The 12,432-nt window shown below is 42.4% G+C and overlaps 1 protein-coding gene and 1 long non-coding RNA gene across 11 annotated transcripts in view; one reads left to right on the top strand and one right to left on the bottom strand.

Annotated features, from left to right (window-relative positions):
- Positions 1-12,432, top strand: part of TTLL5 (tubulin tyrosine ligase like 5) — a 284,234-nt gene that overhangs the window by 137,055 nt on the left and 134,747 nt on the right. For all 10 annotated transcript variants that reach the window (XR_007128458.1, XR_007128457.1, XM_047735330.1 and 7 more), the window contains one exon: positions 11,273-11,427. Coding sequence is in view for 8 of the 10 variants with exons in the window: in XM_047735330.1 (XP_047591286.1) it covers positions 11,273-11,427 (155 nt within the window). In the remaining 2 variants the exon portion in view is untranslated. The remainder of the gene's footprint in view (positions 1-11,272; positions 11,428-12,432) is intronic.
- On the bottom strand, positions 128-3,552 carry LOC125103653 (uncharacterized). The gene is made up of 3 exons (XR_007128459.1): positions 3,444-3,552; positions 1,994-1,996; positions 128-448 (listed from the first exon to the last, which is right to left on the bottom strand). It is a non-coding gene; the product is annotated as an uncharacterized LOC125103653 (long non-coding RNA).

The raw sequence follows: 12,432 nt of genomic DNA, 5'->3' as shown, positions 1-12,432 counted from the left end.
GATTGAATATATTCTCTACTATTTCTCTAGTGATGAAAATGATGTAGTAAGTGCATATCAGGCACTTTTGGTTTTCCTTTTCTTTTATCTTGAGGAAAGTGGATCTTGGTCCACTGGTGTTTCCTATTCAAAGACTGCCTTCGGTTCTAGCTCATACACTAAAACCAGTCAGAAGGACTTGCTGCTGCATTTCCCTATTCCAGATCACTCAAAGCCCCAGGGCCAGGGGGAATGAAAGTTTCCAGGGCAGGTTCTATTGATCTAGCCATATTCTGATCAGTCTTTGCATATGAATGGCACAAAGACATTTATTCTCAAGGTGATATTGGTGTAGTTCTGAGGACATTATGAATGCAGATTTAGACAAATTGATCTTCATATCATCCCGAGTGATTCTTAACCTTTTCGGAGTCAGAGATCCCTTTGAGCGTTGCATGAAGGCTCTCTTCTGGGGAAAAAAAAGTGCATTCAGACTTAGAAATTTGCATTCATTTCAAAAGGTCCATAGACACCCCCCAACCTAGACTTCCTCTTGATGCTCTTTGGACCCTTGGTCTCCAAGTTAAGAACCTCTGAAAATTTTAAGATAGCATATGGCCAATAATACCAGTAATTTGGCCAAAAGTGATCACCTTTATTCACACATTCTGTATATATTTCAGTGATATCCCCCAAGTAGGGTGTCATGTCACTGAAAGCAAGGATTTTTGTTTTGTGTGTTTTTTTCATTCTGTGCTTGGTGCTGAAAAGAATGCCACAGAGTAGCTGATAAATATTCATTGGATTAATGAAATAATCTGTTGATGCTGCATCTCTTGGCCTCACTTGAGCTGAGCCGAGATCCCAAAAGCTGCACTGGGAGCGCTGTGTCACCAGTTGGCTCATGTGTTAAGCTGTTATTTGGTCTTTCACGTTGAATTCCCAATCTCCATTTTGATAAATAAGATACATGACATTTACAAAGAGCCTGGTGAAACTGATGCTCAAGATTTGTTTCACTCAAGATAAAAGGAACACCCCAAGTGCTAGATCCATCCTTCGTAGACGATTTTCATCACTGGAGAAGTACTAGAGTATGTATGCAACCCAATTTCAGATGGAGTTTTCAGTGCCAAGGAGAACATTGTGTAGTCAAGGAACGAAAAATGTATGCAAAGCTCTTATTTCCCGCATTTGAGAACCTTGCCCAAGGCTTCAAGACCAGGTAAAACTCATCTCTAAAATTATGCAGGGCACTAGCAAGAGCAACACTTACCTCCCTCTAATCACTGATTATTTTATTTCCCATTATTGCAACGCAGTCCCTCCCTTGTGGTATTTGCAGAAAGAGGTAATTTGGAACCTTTAATTTCCTCTCTGGCCTTCCAGTGACATTAATCACTTTTCCACTCACTAGTGAAACTAGCTGCTAGCTAGAGGCTGTGGCGTGTGTGTGTGTGTGTGTGTGTGTGTGTGTGTGTGTGTGTGTATGTATTTAGGACTAGATGAGACCCACTTCATTTAGTATATAAATACTTTTGTGCCTGCTGAGCTAAATTCTGAGGATACAACAATGAATGAGATATAGTAATTTGTGGGTCAAGATAGGCAAATAAACCTGCAGTTATAATATAGTACAAGTCATGGCATGAAGCTCTTTCAGCTCTACCACTATGCTCTTTTTTTTTTTTTTTTTTTTTTTTTTTAAGATTTTACTGAATGAGAGAGGAAGGGGGAAGGTGGGGGCGGGGGGTAAGGAGAGGCAGACTCAATGCTGAGTTGGGCGCTCAATCCCAGGACCCTGAGATCATGACCTTAGCCGAAAGCAGACTCTTAGCTGACCGAGCCACCCAGTCGCCCCACAACCACTATGTTTTTGAAACAGTTTAATGACAAGGCTTCTTTACAGTAAGGGAGATTGTTTATAAAAAATAAATTTGACATTGGGAAGTAAAATGCAAGGTAGTAGCAGCAGGATTTCAGGATCTTACTGTGCTGAAGGGGTTTGAAGGACCTTCTTAGAGCCAATGATAAAATAACAAATTAAGCTTCTGATCTTTCCGCTTCCACGTTGGGGATAATCCCTGCCTCCTGGCATAGTTACTTGCTGGTTGGATTTTCCCCAGCAGCAATGATAATCCGTGGTACTATGTTAAGAAAGGTAAAGGTCACGTGATAACCCACAAGCCCCAGTCAGCGGAGGGCTGCATTTGTAGAAATGGAGCATTCGTGGTCTGCTATATGTGGAGAGTGTCCTGTCCTTAAGGGGCTGATAGCACAGGCATACACGGAGGCAGATGCTGCTTTCTGATCAATCTGGTAGCAGACTCTAGGGCTCACACAGATGCCGGCATCTTATTTTTCAGTAAGCTGTGTCATCTTGTCAACATCTACTAAAGCTTCACCATCCTTAAATATCTGTTTGATTTTGTGGTTCCATGGTAGCACTGGAAGTGACCGCACATGTGGTCATTAAACACTGATTTAGGGAGAACAGTGCCTGGAATCCAGGATTCCATAGTCACTGCCTTGAGGTTCAGGAGAAGATGCCCCCGGAGAGGGTCCTTCAGGCCATAGCCTCCTCTTATTACTGTTTTGGTTCCAAACTCCTGAGTGTAGTTTCTAGTTGGTGACTTGGACTAGAGGGTGTATGATCCAGTGTCTTCTTTTGCCCCCCAGGTCTCAGACCTTAGGCCTCAGGTCTAGACCAAAGCCATCTAGTCAGACCTCTCCCCACCCAAGCCCACCCCCTAATCTTGATCCTCAGGCCGTTCTGTTGAAGAGAGGCATGGAAAGATAAATCTAAGAAAAGGTGTATTTGCCCTAAGGCCCACTCTCTGACCTTCCCTTCTTAAAATGCCAGGCAGCGCCATCTTGGCTTACCAGCTGCATGGGAACATAAATCCCAAAGAGGGCTGATGGAAGAAGACACTATGAACAATGAACACATAAACTCAGGAACTTTTATCCTCTGATTACAAAGCAGGTCTCCAGCTACAAGGCCCAGCATTCTTCCTGAGCTTTAGGCAGAAAGTGAGAGGAGCCCAGCAATGGTACATCCTGCATCCCAGACTTGGTACCTTTTGCCTGACTGCCGTGGCTCTCCACAAGTCTTGGTTTTCCTTAATAGCCCCTTTCACCCCAGCCCATGAAAATAGCACTAGATTTCTCTACCTACACCACAGTTGTGACAGAGCACTACTCTTACCGGAACCCTTGAGCAAACTTCCTGTTATGTCTTAGGTCAAGAGCAGAATCTTTTAGTCTGGCATTCAAGGATCTCCCCAGCCATTTTTCTTTCTTTTCCTATCTTTTATTGTTCTGAGCTTTAGCCAAATTAGACTGCTTCCTGTTTTTCAGACATTCTTCCTGCTTATCTGTCTCTGCATTTTTACTTAGGCTTTTTTGCTCTAGGAAACCATGACCACCCTGCCCTCCCGCCTCCCCCCCAGTAATCCTCTTACCTGTCCTTTTAGGCGCAGCTCAGAGGTGGCCTTGGACTTTCCTTTGCCTTTTTATTGGGCCAGTTACCACTTTCTAGCGGCCTTAAATATTAACTGTCTAGGTGTCTTGTCTCACTTACTATATTACCAGTACCTTCATGGCTTGAGGACAGGGGCCACATTTTAATCTGTGTATCCCCTTAGGATTTTAAAATTTATTTTAATTCAGTTAATAACATCATAGTGTATTATTAGTTTTAGAGGTAGAGGTCAGTGATTCATCAGTCTTATATAGCACCCAGTGCTCATGACATCCCGTGCCCTCCTTAAGGCCCATTTCCCAGTTACCCTATTCCCCCCACCCTCCTTCCTGTTCCCTTAGGATTTTACCCGAGGCCTTGCTTATGCTAGGCCATGCAGTGGATCTTTATTGGATTCTCTCTGAGGTTTGAACTTCTTTTGCACATTCAGGTGTGCAGCATTTCTAGAGCATTCCAACTATAGCTACAGTGATCTAGTTAGGCCTGGCCTTGGATCTTCTTTGGATGCCAAAAGGTTATGTATCTGGGTGGGTGGTGGGTATATTCTGGGAAGCCATCAGGGCAATGCCATCATATTTTAATTATAGCACTGGCAGCAGCCCTCCTTTTAGCAACAGCGGTAACAAACAGTAACACTTGGGCGGGCCGGCCTCCGGAAATTGGCCTCCCGCTCTGTGTTTCTCCTACCCCCTTTTCAATCCATCACCTGTATTTATTCCTGCTGTAATTTAAACACCTGTCTAGATGGAATGCGGGCAATGTGTCCTTACCCCACACATTCAGATATTTGCTCACCTGCCTTATTCGGAAGGCTGGCTCTAAGATAAACAGCGTTTTGGTATTAAAAGAAAAAAATGCACCGAGGTCACCGTGGCAATGGACATGAAGAAGGGAACAGGAGTGGAACCTCTGGATAAGCTGCTCCAGGAGAGTGGGAGCAGAGGAGGAGGAGGAGGACAGCCAAGGGTGAAGCATCTGCCTAAGGTTTAGGCAGCGGTGGGATCCTGTGACTCGATTTTCCCACAGGTGATCATTCACTTAGCTGACTAACCTGAGAAAGGCCAGGGTGGAAGAATATTCAACAAGCTGATTTTTTTTTTTTTTTAGGATTTTTTATTTTATGTATTTGATAGAGATGACAAATAGGCAGAGAGGCAGGCAGAGAGAGAGCAGGGGAAGCAGGCTCCCCGGCGAGCAGAGAGCCCGATGCGGGGCTCGATCCCAGGACCCCGGGATCACGACCCAAGCCTAAGACAGAGGCCTTAACCCACTGAGCCACCCAGGTGCCCCAGCCGATTGTTTTTACGCGTCAGTGTCTCGGTTGTTTATTAATGACCACCGTTTCTCAAGGCAGCATCACAAGTAGACTCGGGATTTTCTGAACCTTGTTCTAAACTGTTTTATCCACGTTTGCACCCTTGGCAAACTGAATGATTATTCATGTCATCATTTGAACATCCAGACAACATTGAGAAATAGTAACATTTTAAATTTCCTGATGGAATTATCCTCTCTACTCCTTTCCCTTGCTTACTCTTCACCCCATCAAGGCATTTCTTCTGGTTTTTGGAAGATCCCCTGACCTTTTTGCAGGGGAACCCTTGAATTCTCTTTCCTTTGTCACCATCTCCCATGACAAGTCCTTCCTTGACATTAACTTGCACGTGAATTACCTGTGGATCTTGTCAAATGCAGATTTCCTTCCCTGGGGCTGAGACTGGCTAAGAGCTTGCTTGTCCATCAAGCTCCCAGGGATTGCAGTTGCTGCTGGTCCATGGATGGAATTGTAAGCTCCAGGCTCCATGGGGCAAGGCAGTGGGAGTACCACAATGCCTAGAAACTACAAGGTTGGGAGATTTTGAATCAGGGTGACCAGGAATTGAAACTAGGGGCTGCCATGGAACAATTATTTGTGCTTGGGCAAGTTATTTTGCCTCTCAACCCCAATTTCCCCATCTGTAAATTAGGGCAATAATTCTACCTACAGAGTTATCTTGAATATCGAATGAGTTTATACACACACACACGTGCATGCGCACGCGCCCACACGCGCACAGAGAACAATGCCTGGCAAAAATTAAGTGCTCATTGAATTAAGCTATCATTAGTGCTAATAATACGACTTTGTTTTTACAATTACTGTTACTGTAGTGAATCTAAGAGGTTTTGTATTTTCTTAAAAATTTAAAATGTTTTAGAGGTCCAAACAGACTTAAACAGTTCTTATAGATGTGTACTCTTTCTCACACATAAAGATGTTGATATCCATTATCAGCAAGACATGTTATTTGTGTCATGGTTTCAGTAATTAAAAGCGTTTTAAACTATCCCACCTGTCTCCCGACTGTTGTGACCAGGGGCTTGAATTCCCGAGTTGGCTAGCCTAGACTTAGTAGCATAGAGTCTGGTTATCGACCCAGAGAAGCCACCTGGCCCACCTGGCTACACCCTCCACCTTAATAGCCTAAAATTCCTAATGAAAAATGATGAGCTTTCTCTTTCATTACTGATGCTATGTCTTTATGTGCTGTAATTCTTTCCTTTAAAATTCTTTAGCATGAAATGTTCATCGTTAATGAAAATCAGATACATATATGCCATTTTCCACTTTCTCTTCATCTAATGAAACTTTATTTACCTGGAGGAATATAGGTGGACAGAGAAGCAGATGCAACTTGCTGACAACCATATTCGTCATCGTCCTGTCCTGTTAAGGAGGACCTTCAGATGTGAAGCCTAACTGGCTTGTAGAGTTTAAGGCCTGGCCCAATGCTGGGAGACCTGCCCTGCTCTTAGATCTTCCGTAGTCAATGCCAGGTGCTTCTAGGGCCACAGTTGATGCTTCGGTCCATTCTTGTTCAGTGACTCCTTCTGCCCATCCTAGGAAAAAACTGGGAAACTGAAAGGAAGAAGTCATTTAATCTAGAAATGATTCACTTGGACCAAACTCTTAACAAGGCATCAGTCTGTACAAATAAGATTCAGCCAGATCTGGTGGAGGCTTCAAAGCCTTCATACCATGTGGCTATCACTACTGTATTAGTTGATACAGACTGCAGAACATTTTCATCATCACAATATATTCTACTGGATTGTCCTGTTCTAGAAACAGGGGTTGAAAAATGGGTTCATCTCCTGATTGATTGGCATTGGCTGTCTGGAGGACTGTGTAAAGAAGGTTCTGAGGCCATATCTAAGTGAGCCCCAAATTGTTTGATTATTTACTAGCAACATATGTCCTAGGAAGACTGAGCTGGGTGGGTGGAGGTAGTCGTGGCATAGGTCCTGGATGTCTCATAGACAAAACCACAGAAGTCAGAATAGAATATTTACAATAGAGGGTCAGTTGTTATTATTTAAAGAGACAGGTTATATTTTTAGCAGGAATCCTTTGGAAAGAAAGATGAGAAGCTTTAGTAGTTTTGTTATTCTTTATAATAATCTCTCAATAAGTAGTGGTCCCTTTTGCTATTTTCAAAATAAATTAACAATGAAGTTTTGCTTTTGTGTAGAAGGAAATCACAATAGTTACCCTTTTTTGGTTTATCCATGAAATAAGGAATTGATCTTACATGTAAAAACAAAACCCACCAGGAATCTAAAATTAGTTTCATGTTCATGCTACCTTTTTACTATACCTGTTAAGAAACAAGAACTGATTGAGGATGGGTGTGGGTTTTTTTCCCACTCTTTTCATGCGCTCTGTTGAAGGATATTAACAACATGCATGTTGTTAACAAATGGGGAATAAAATTTAAGGCAAAGAAGGAAAAACTGGTATAGTTTGGTAAAATCAATTCTTGTATAATCACTGTTGTCAGAATTTGAGGTATCTAATTATATTTTGAAAAATTTCTAATAATTAAGGATAATTTAGGATAACTGGGCTGTTTCCTACTAGTTTTAAAATGGGAAAATGGATTTTTTTAAACTATTTTTTTAAGATTTTATTTATTTATTTATTTGTCAGAGAGAGAGAAAGAGTGAGTGAGCACAAGCAAGGAGAGCAGCAGAGGGAGAAGCAGGCTCCCCACTGAGCAGGGAGCCTGATATGGAACTCGATCCCAGGACCCTGGGATCATGGCCAGAGCTGAAGACAGCCACTTAACTGAGCTCAGTTAAGGATTTTATTTATTTGTTAGAGAAAGAGATAGAATGAGAGCACAAGCAAGGGAAACAGCAGGCAGAAGCAAGCTCCCCACTGAGCAAGGAACCTAATGCGGGGCTCGATCCCAGGAACTTGGGATCATGACCTGAGCCAAAGGCAGACACTTAAACTGACTGAGCCACCCAGACATCCCTAGAAAGTGGGATTTTAAAACCAGAGTACCACTTCTGCAACTATTATGTAACCTTGAGCAAATTAGTTACTATAAACTCTCTGAGCCTTAGTTTCTCCATCTCTGAAAGGGAGTATAGCAGTGTCTGCTTCCATGAGTAATGGCGTAAAAGGAGTGAGATATAAAACCTCACTTTTAAGTACTGGCCATTGCTACTGCAAGGGCTCAAACATTAAACTATGTTATTTGGGGAAAGTATACCACATGCACTTGGAGGAAACCATTCCCTGTTCTCATCTTGGCCCTGCACTTAGTAGGTGTTTTTAGTGCGGTTGTGATTTTTGTGCTCTTGTTTACCCTTAGAGTTATGTGATTTTAGTTTCCTCTTTTGTAAAATGGAGGTAACAGGAGAACCTGCTTCAGGGGGCTTGCTCAGGATTACACGAGATAACGCACATGGAGACAGTGCAAGGACATCTGATGCATGGCACGCGGTGAACATTCAATAACTTAGCTATTATGATGAAAATGATGATGTTTAAACTAGGGGTGGTCTTGCCAAAAGAGACAAGATTCAACAAATCTGATACTTCTTTTCCTTCCCATTCACTAGCGTTGGTGGTATAGTGGTGAGCATAGCTGCCTTCCTTCCCATTCACTAATCTCTGAACCATAGTTGATACTAAACATGGTGAAGTGTGTACATTTTGTTTATTTTATTGCTGTTCCGCTATAAATTATTAATATGCCTCTGTTATTAGGGTTTTGGCACACGAACGGAGGCAGTAATTGGAGAAGCTGTTACTTATCACAAAGACCTTTCTCACTTACTGTTTTTATAAGCTGCAAGCTCGTGTCTCATTTGAAAGGCCAGGGAGCAGAGCAGCAAGGAAGAAGGCTCAGTGTGGGGCCGGAGTGAAGTCAGTCTTACAGGGAGCGGTTTGATTGTCTGACAGTCTGACTGTTTTTGCCACTGAGGTGCAGGAGAAGGCAAGGCTCGTCCAAGGCTCCACGGGCCAGAGAATCCTGCCATAACCTGCCCCGGGATCTTCCCTCCCCACTTTTCTTTAGTCCCTGTGTGTCTTCTCCCCTGATAGCAGAAGAAGGGGCTCCGAAATGATAATAAGGCAAGGTTGGCTTCTGAGGCTGCTTCTAAAGACAGACCCACATTGGAGGGCACAGCTCTGGTGTCCTGGACCTCAGCCTCCACAAGCACCAGGAATCACTCCTGAACTATGGAAAACGCGTTCTTCCCCAGAAAAATATTTGAGTCCTTTGGTGTGAAGACCTAGTCCTAGGCCGTTTTCATGGACTGAGTTCTCTAATTAGGGATGAGGCACTGTACCGTTGCCAAAAAAATAAATGATCTATGTTTCTTTCACAATTTTCAGATGAGGGGTGCCCGGGTGGCTCAGTTATTTAAATGTCTACCTTTGGCTCAGGTCATGATCTTAGGGCCCTGGGATGGAGCCCGAGTTAGGCTCCCTGCTCGGCAGGGGGCCTGCTTCTCCTCCTCCCTCTGCCATCCTTCCCCGCTCATGCTTGCTCTCTCATTCTCTCAAACAAATAAATAAACTAAAAAATAATAATACTAAATTTCAGATGAAAAAGACGTGACAATGCTCCAGAATTCTCCTATCTGTAAATGTCAAAATTACTAGGTTCTTAGGACAGTTTCCCAAGAGAACAGTTTTCCTGGAATGTCCATCTCCTGTGCCTCTCCTCTCTGGTGTCTCACACCCAGCACGTGCATTCACTCTGTGCCCTCCCTCTTTTCAGCATCCTCTCCCTTTGCAACTGATTTTGAAATGTTTTTCCAACCGTCCTTTCTTTTCTGACTTCATTCTCATTGCTTAGGCTTTAAGCTCACCTCGTGTCTGTATTTCTCATCATATCTGACATTTTCTCGTTTGAATTATAAGGGTAATCCATGCAGTTCATGAGTATGTATCCATGTGCGTGTGTTGAAGGAAATTGGGTCTGCTTTCTCTAGTTTTATAGTGTGATTTGTTTTTTTTTTGTTCTTTAACTTGAGATATCAGCATGGTTCTTTATCAATAAGAATTCCTCGAAAAATTGTGGCGATACTTAATATTCCCTCATATGCACAGAGCAAAATTTACTTAACAACACTGTTAGCAATTTTGATCTTCCCATTTTCCAATATTAAAAATATAAAATATTTCCAATATTCCAATGCTTCTTTTCAAAATCTGTTCACAATATAGGGTCATGAGTAAGAAGATGAGTTTTGGAGTTCCAAAGACCATGTTCCAGATTCTAGTTCGGCCATTTGTTCCCAGGCCTTGGTTTCCTTCTTTGTAAATGGCGATTATAATGGTACTTACCAACAAAATTATGACAGTTTAAAACAGGTTGTATATAATGTACTCACTTATATTTTTTATATTTATACAGAGCTTCACACATTGCAAGTTCTCCTAAATAGTAACTGCAGTTATAATAATAATCACCATTGTTAATCATGGGCAGTTAGTTTTTTGGGTTTTTTTGTTTTCTTTTTTTTTTTTTTAAAGATTTTATTTATTTATTTGACAGAGAGAGAGATCACAAGTAGGCAGAGAGGCAGGCAGAGAGAGAGGAGGAAGCAGGCTCCCCACCGAGCAGAGAGTCTGATGCGGGGCTCAATCCCAGGACCCTGAGATCATGACCCGAGCCAAAGGTAGAGGCTTTAACCCACTGAGCCACCCAGGCGCCCCATCATGGGCAATGTTTTTAGCACAGGTGCTGAAAGTTAGATGGTAGTACAAATACTATGATACCTTTAATAATATTGCCAAATTCTGGAATGATTTTACCAATTTATAGACACATAAATAGTATAAGTATGTATCTAATATCACCCCTTGCCTAAATTAGGTAGTATATTTTTATTATTGTATATCCATGTATACACAAAAATGTTATCTTGTAATTTGCGTTTCTTTGATTATCAGTAGAAATGTCTAGTTTTAAATGTTTAGTTGGCTAATTATATTCCTTTTTTGTAAATTGTTTATTGGGGTCAGTGCCCATTTTTCTTTTGCCTGTGCATCTTTTTTCTAAATCAGCAAGTAATTTGTGTGTCATAAGAATCATTCTTATTATGTATAACTAAAATTTATTGTGATTTCTAACTTGCAGATGAGGAAACATGGGCCAGAGAGGCTAAGTAGTTTGCCTAGTGTGTCAGACAGACCCTAGCCTGGCACAGAGTTAATACACAGTAAACTCTTGCTGTCTTTGTTACTAATCTTTGTATTTCACAGCACCTGGCACAATCCAGCACTTTGCACACAGTAGGGGCAGAATCCATGCGTGGTTAACTTCTGTTGACACCAGCCACCCTCACTTCTCCTCTTTGGTGTGCGCAGAAGCCAGCCTTTAATGACCGCCTTGGTCACAGCCACCGTTTCAGCTCAGATGATCAGCATTCCTGAACTTGACTTGATTTTCTCCATCTGTTTTTTAATGAGACTTTTTGAAAATGCTGTAAAATCAGGTTATTTCCCCCTCACTTCATTTCTAGGTAACAAACCTGAATTTGGCAAGTGGCGTCATAAACAGAAGCAGTGCTTCAACCCCCCCCACCCTTCGGCCTGTCATCAGTCCTAGTGGCCCGACATGGTCAATACAGTCAGACCCCCAAGCTCCTGAGAGCCACTGCACCCCTCCTGGAAGCAGGTATGTGAAGGGTCTTGGAGCCAGCGTTTGGGGCGCAGAGACAGCCTGGGTCTGAAGAGGGCCATTCTCACCTTGAGCTCCCTGCACTGACACCTGGGAGACACGTGCCTTTCCGCCTGTCCCAGTCCTCTGGCACTTGAATGGAGGGCCTCGGTTTACTTGTAAGACAGTTTACAGGCAAACCAAAGTCAAAGGAAATTTCTGATGCAATTCAGACGGGTTAAAAGAGGAAGAATTCCTACTGTGTTCTATCCTTGCCTGTAGTCCACATTTTCTTGTTTTGACTTTTGACATTCTCCCCTTGTCTCCTCATTCTTGTTTATACCTTATACTATGTTGTGTCTCATTAACTTTGGACTCTTTTTGTTGAAGGACATATTTGTTTTTTATATTTGCATCTGGGTTATATAATTAAACTCAAACAGCCTCCCTGGACAGTGCTCATTTGGGAAGTGGGAAGGAAATTTCCTTTATGTAGTTGAGCAAAGAGGCAGAGGATAAAATCCAAATAGATTCTGGCCATAACATAAGCAACTTCTGAATTAAAAAAGAAGCCACTGTATTGAATTCTAGTCTCAATCCATATTTTAAGTCTCCTATTTAAAAAAAAAAAATGTAAGAAATGGATTCCCAGGAATCTTGCATTAGTGGCTATTAAAAATGGCTCTGATTGCATCTGTCCCTGAGTGAAGTGAGCTAGAGAGGAATGTGACTGTTACGATGAAGTATTCTGTTCCCTCCAAGTAAAGATAATTGCTCCCTCCAAATAAAGAAGCTCTGCCACAGATGTCCCAGCGAGTCCCCACCCCGCACCAGCACTTCCAGCCTCCACCAGCCGGCCAGCTCTTAGCATGCTGCCTTGCCTCGTGGTTGCGAGGGGTGACCAAAGACCTAAGGATGAAGGAAATACCTATTTGCCATTGAAGTATCTGTTAGTGTCAGAATTATTACTGAAAGAACTAATTTGGGAAGCAGAGACTCTGCCCAGGAAGCAACATAAACATA

Source organism: Lutra lutra, chromosome 7 (assembly GCF_902655055.1).
Source record: "Lutra lutra chromosome 7, mLutLut1.2, whole genome shotgun sequence".
NCBI lineage: Eukaryota > Metazoa > Chordata > Mammalia > Carnivora > Mustelidae > Lutra > Lutra lutra.
Note: the sequence above shows the minus strand (reverse complement) of the source record. Positions and strands in the feature narration are given on the sequence as shown.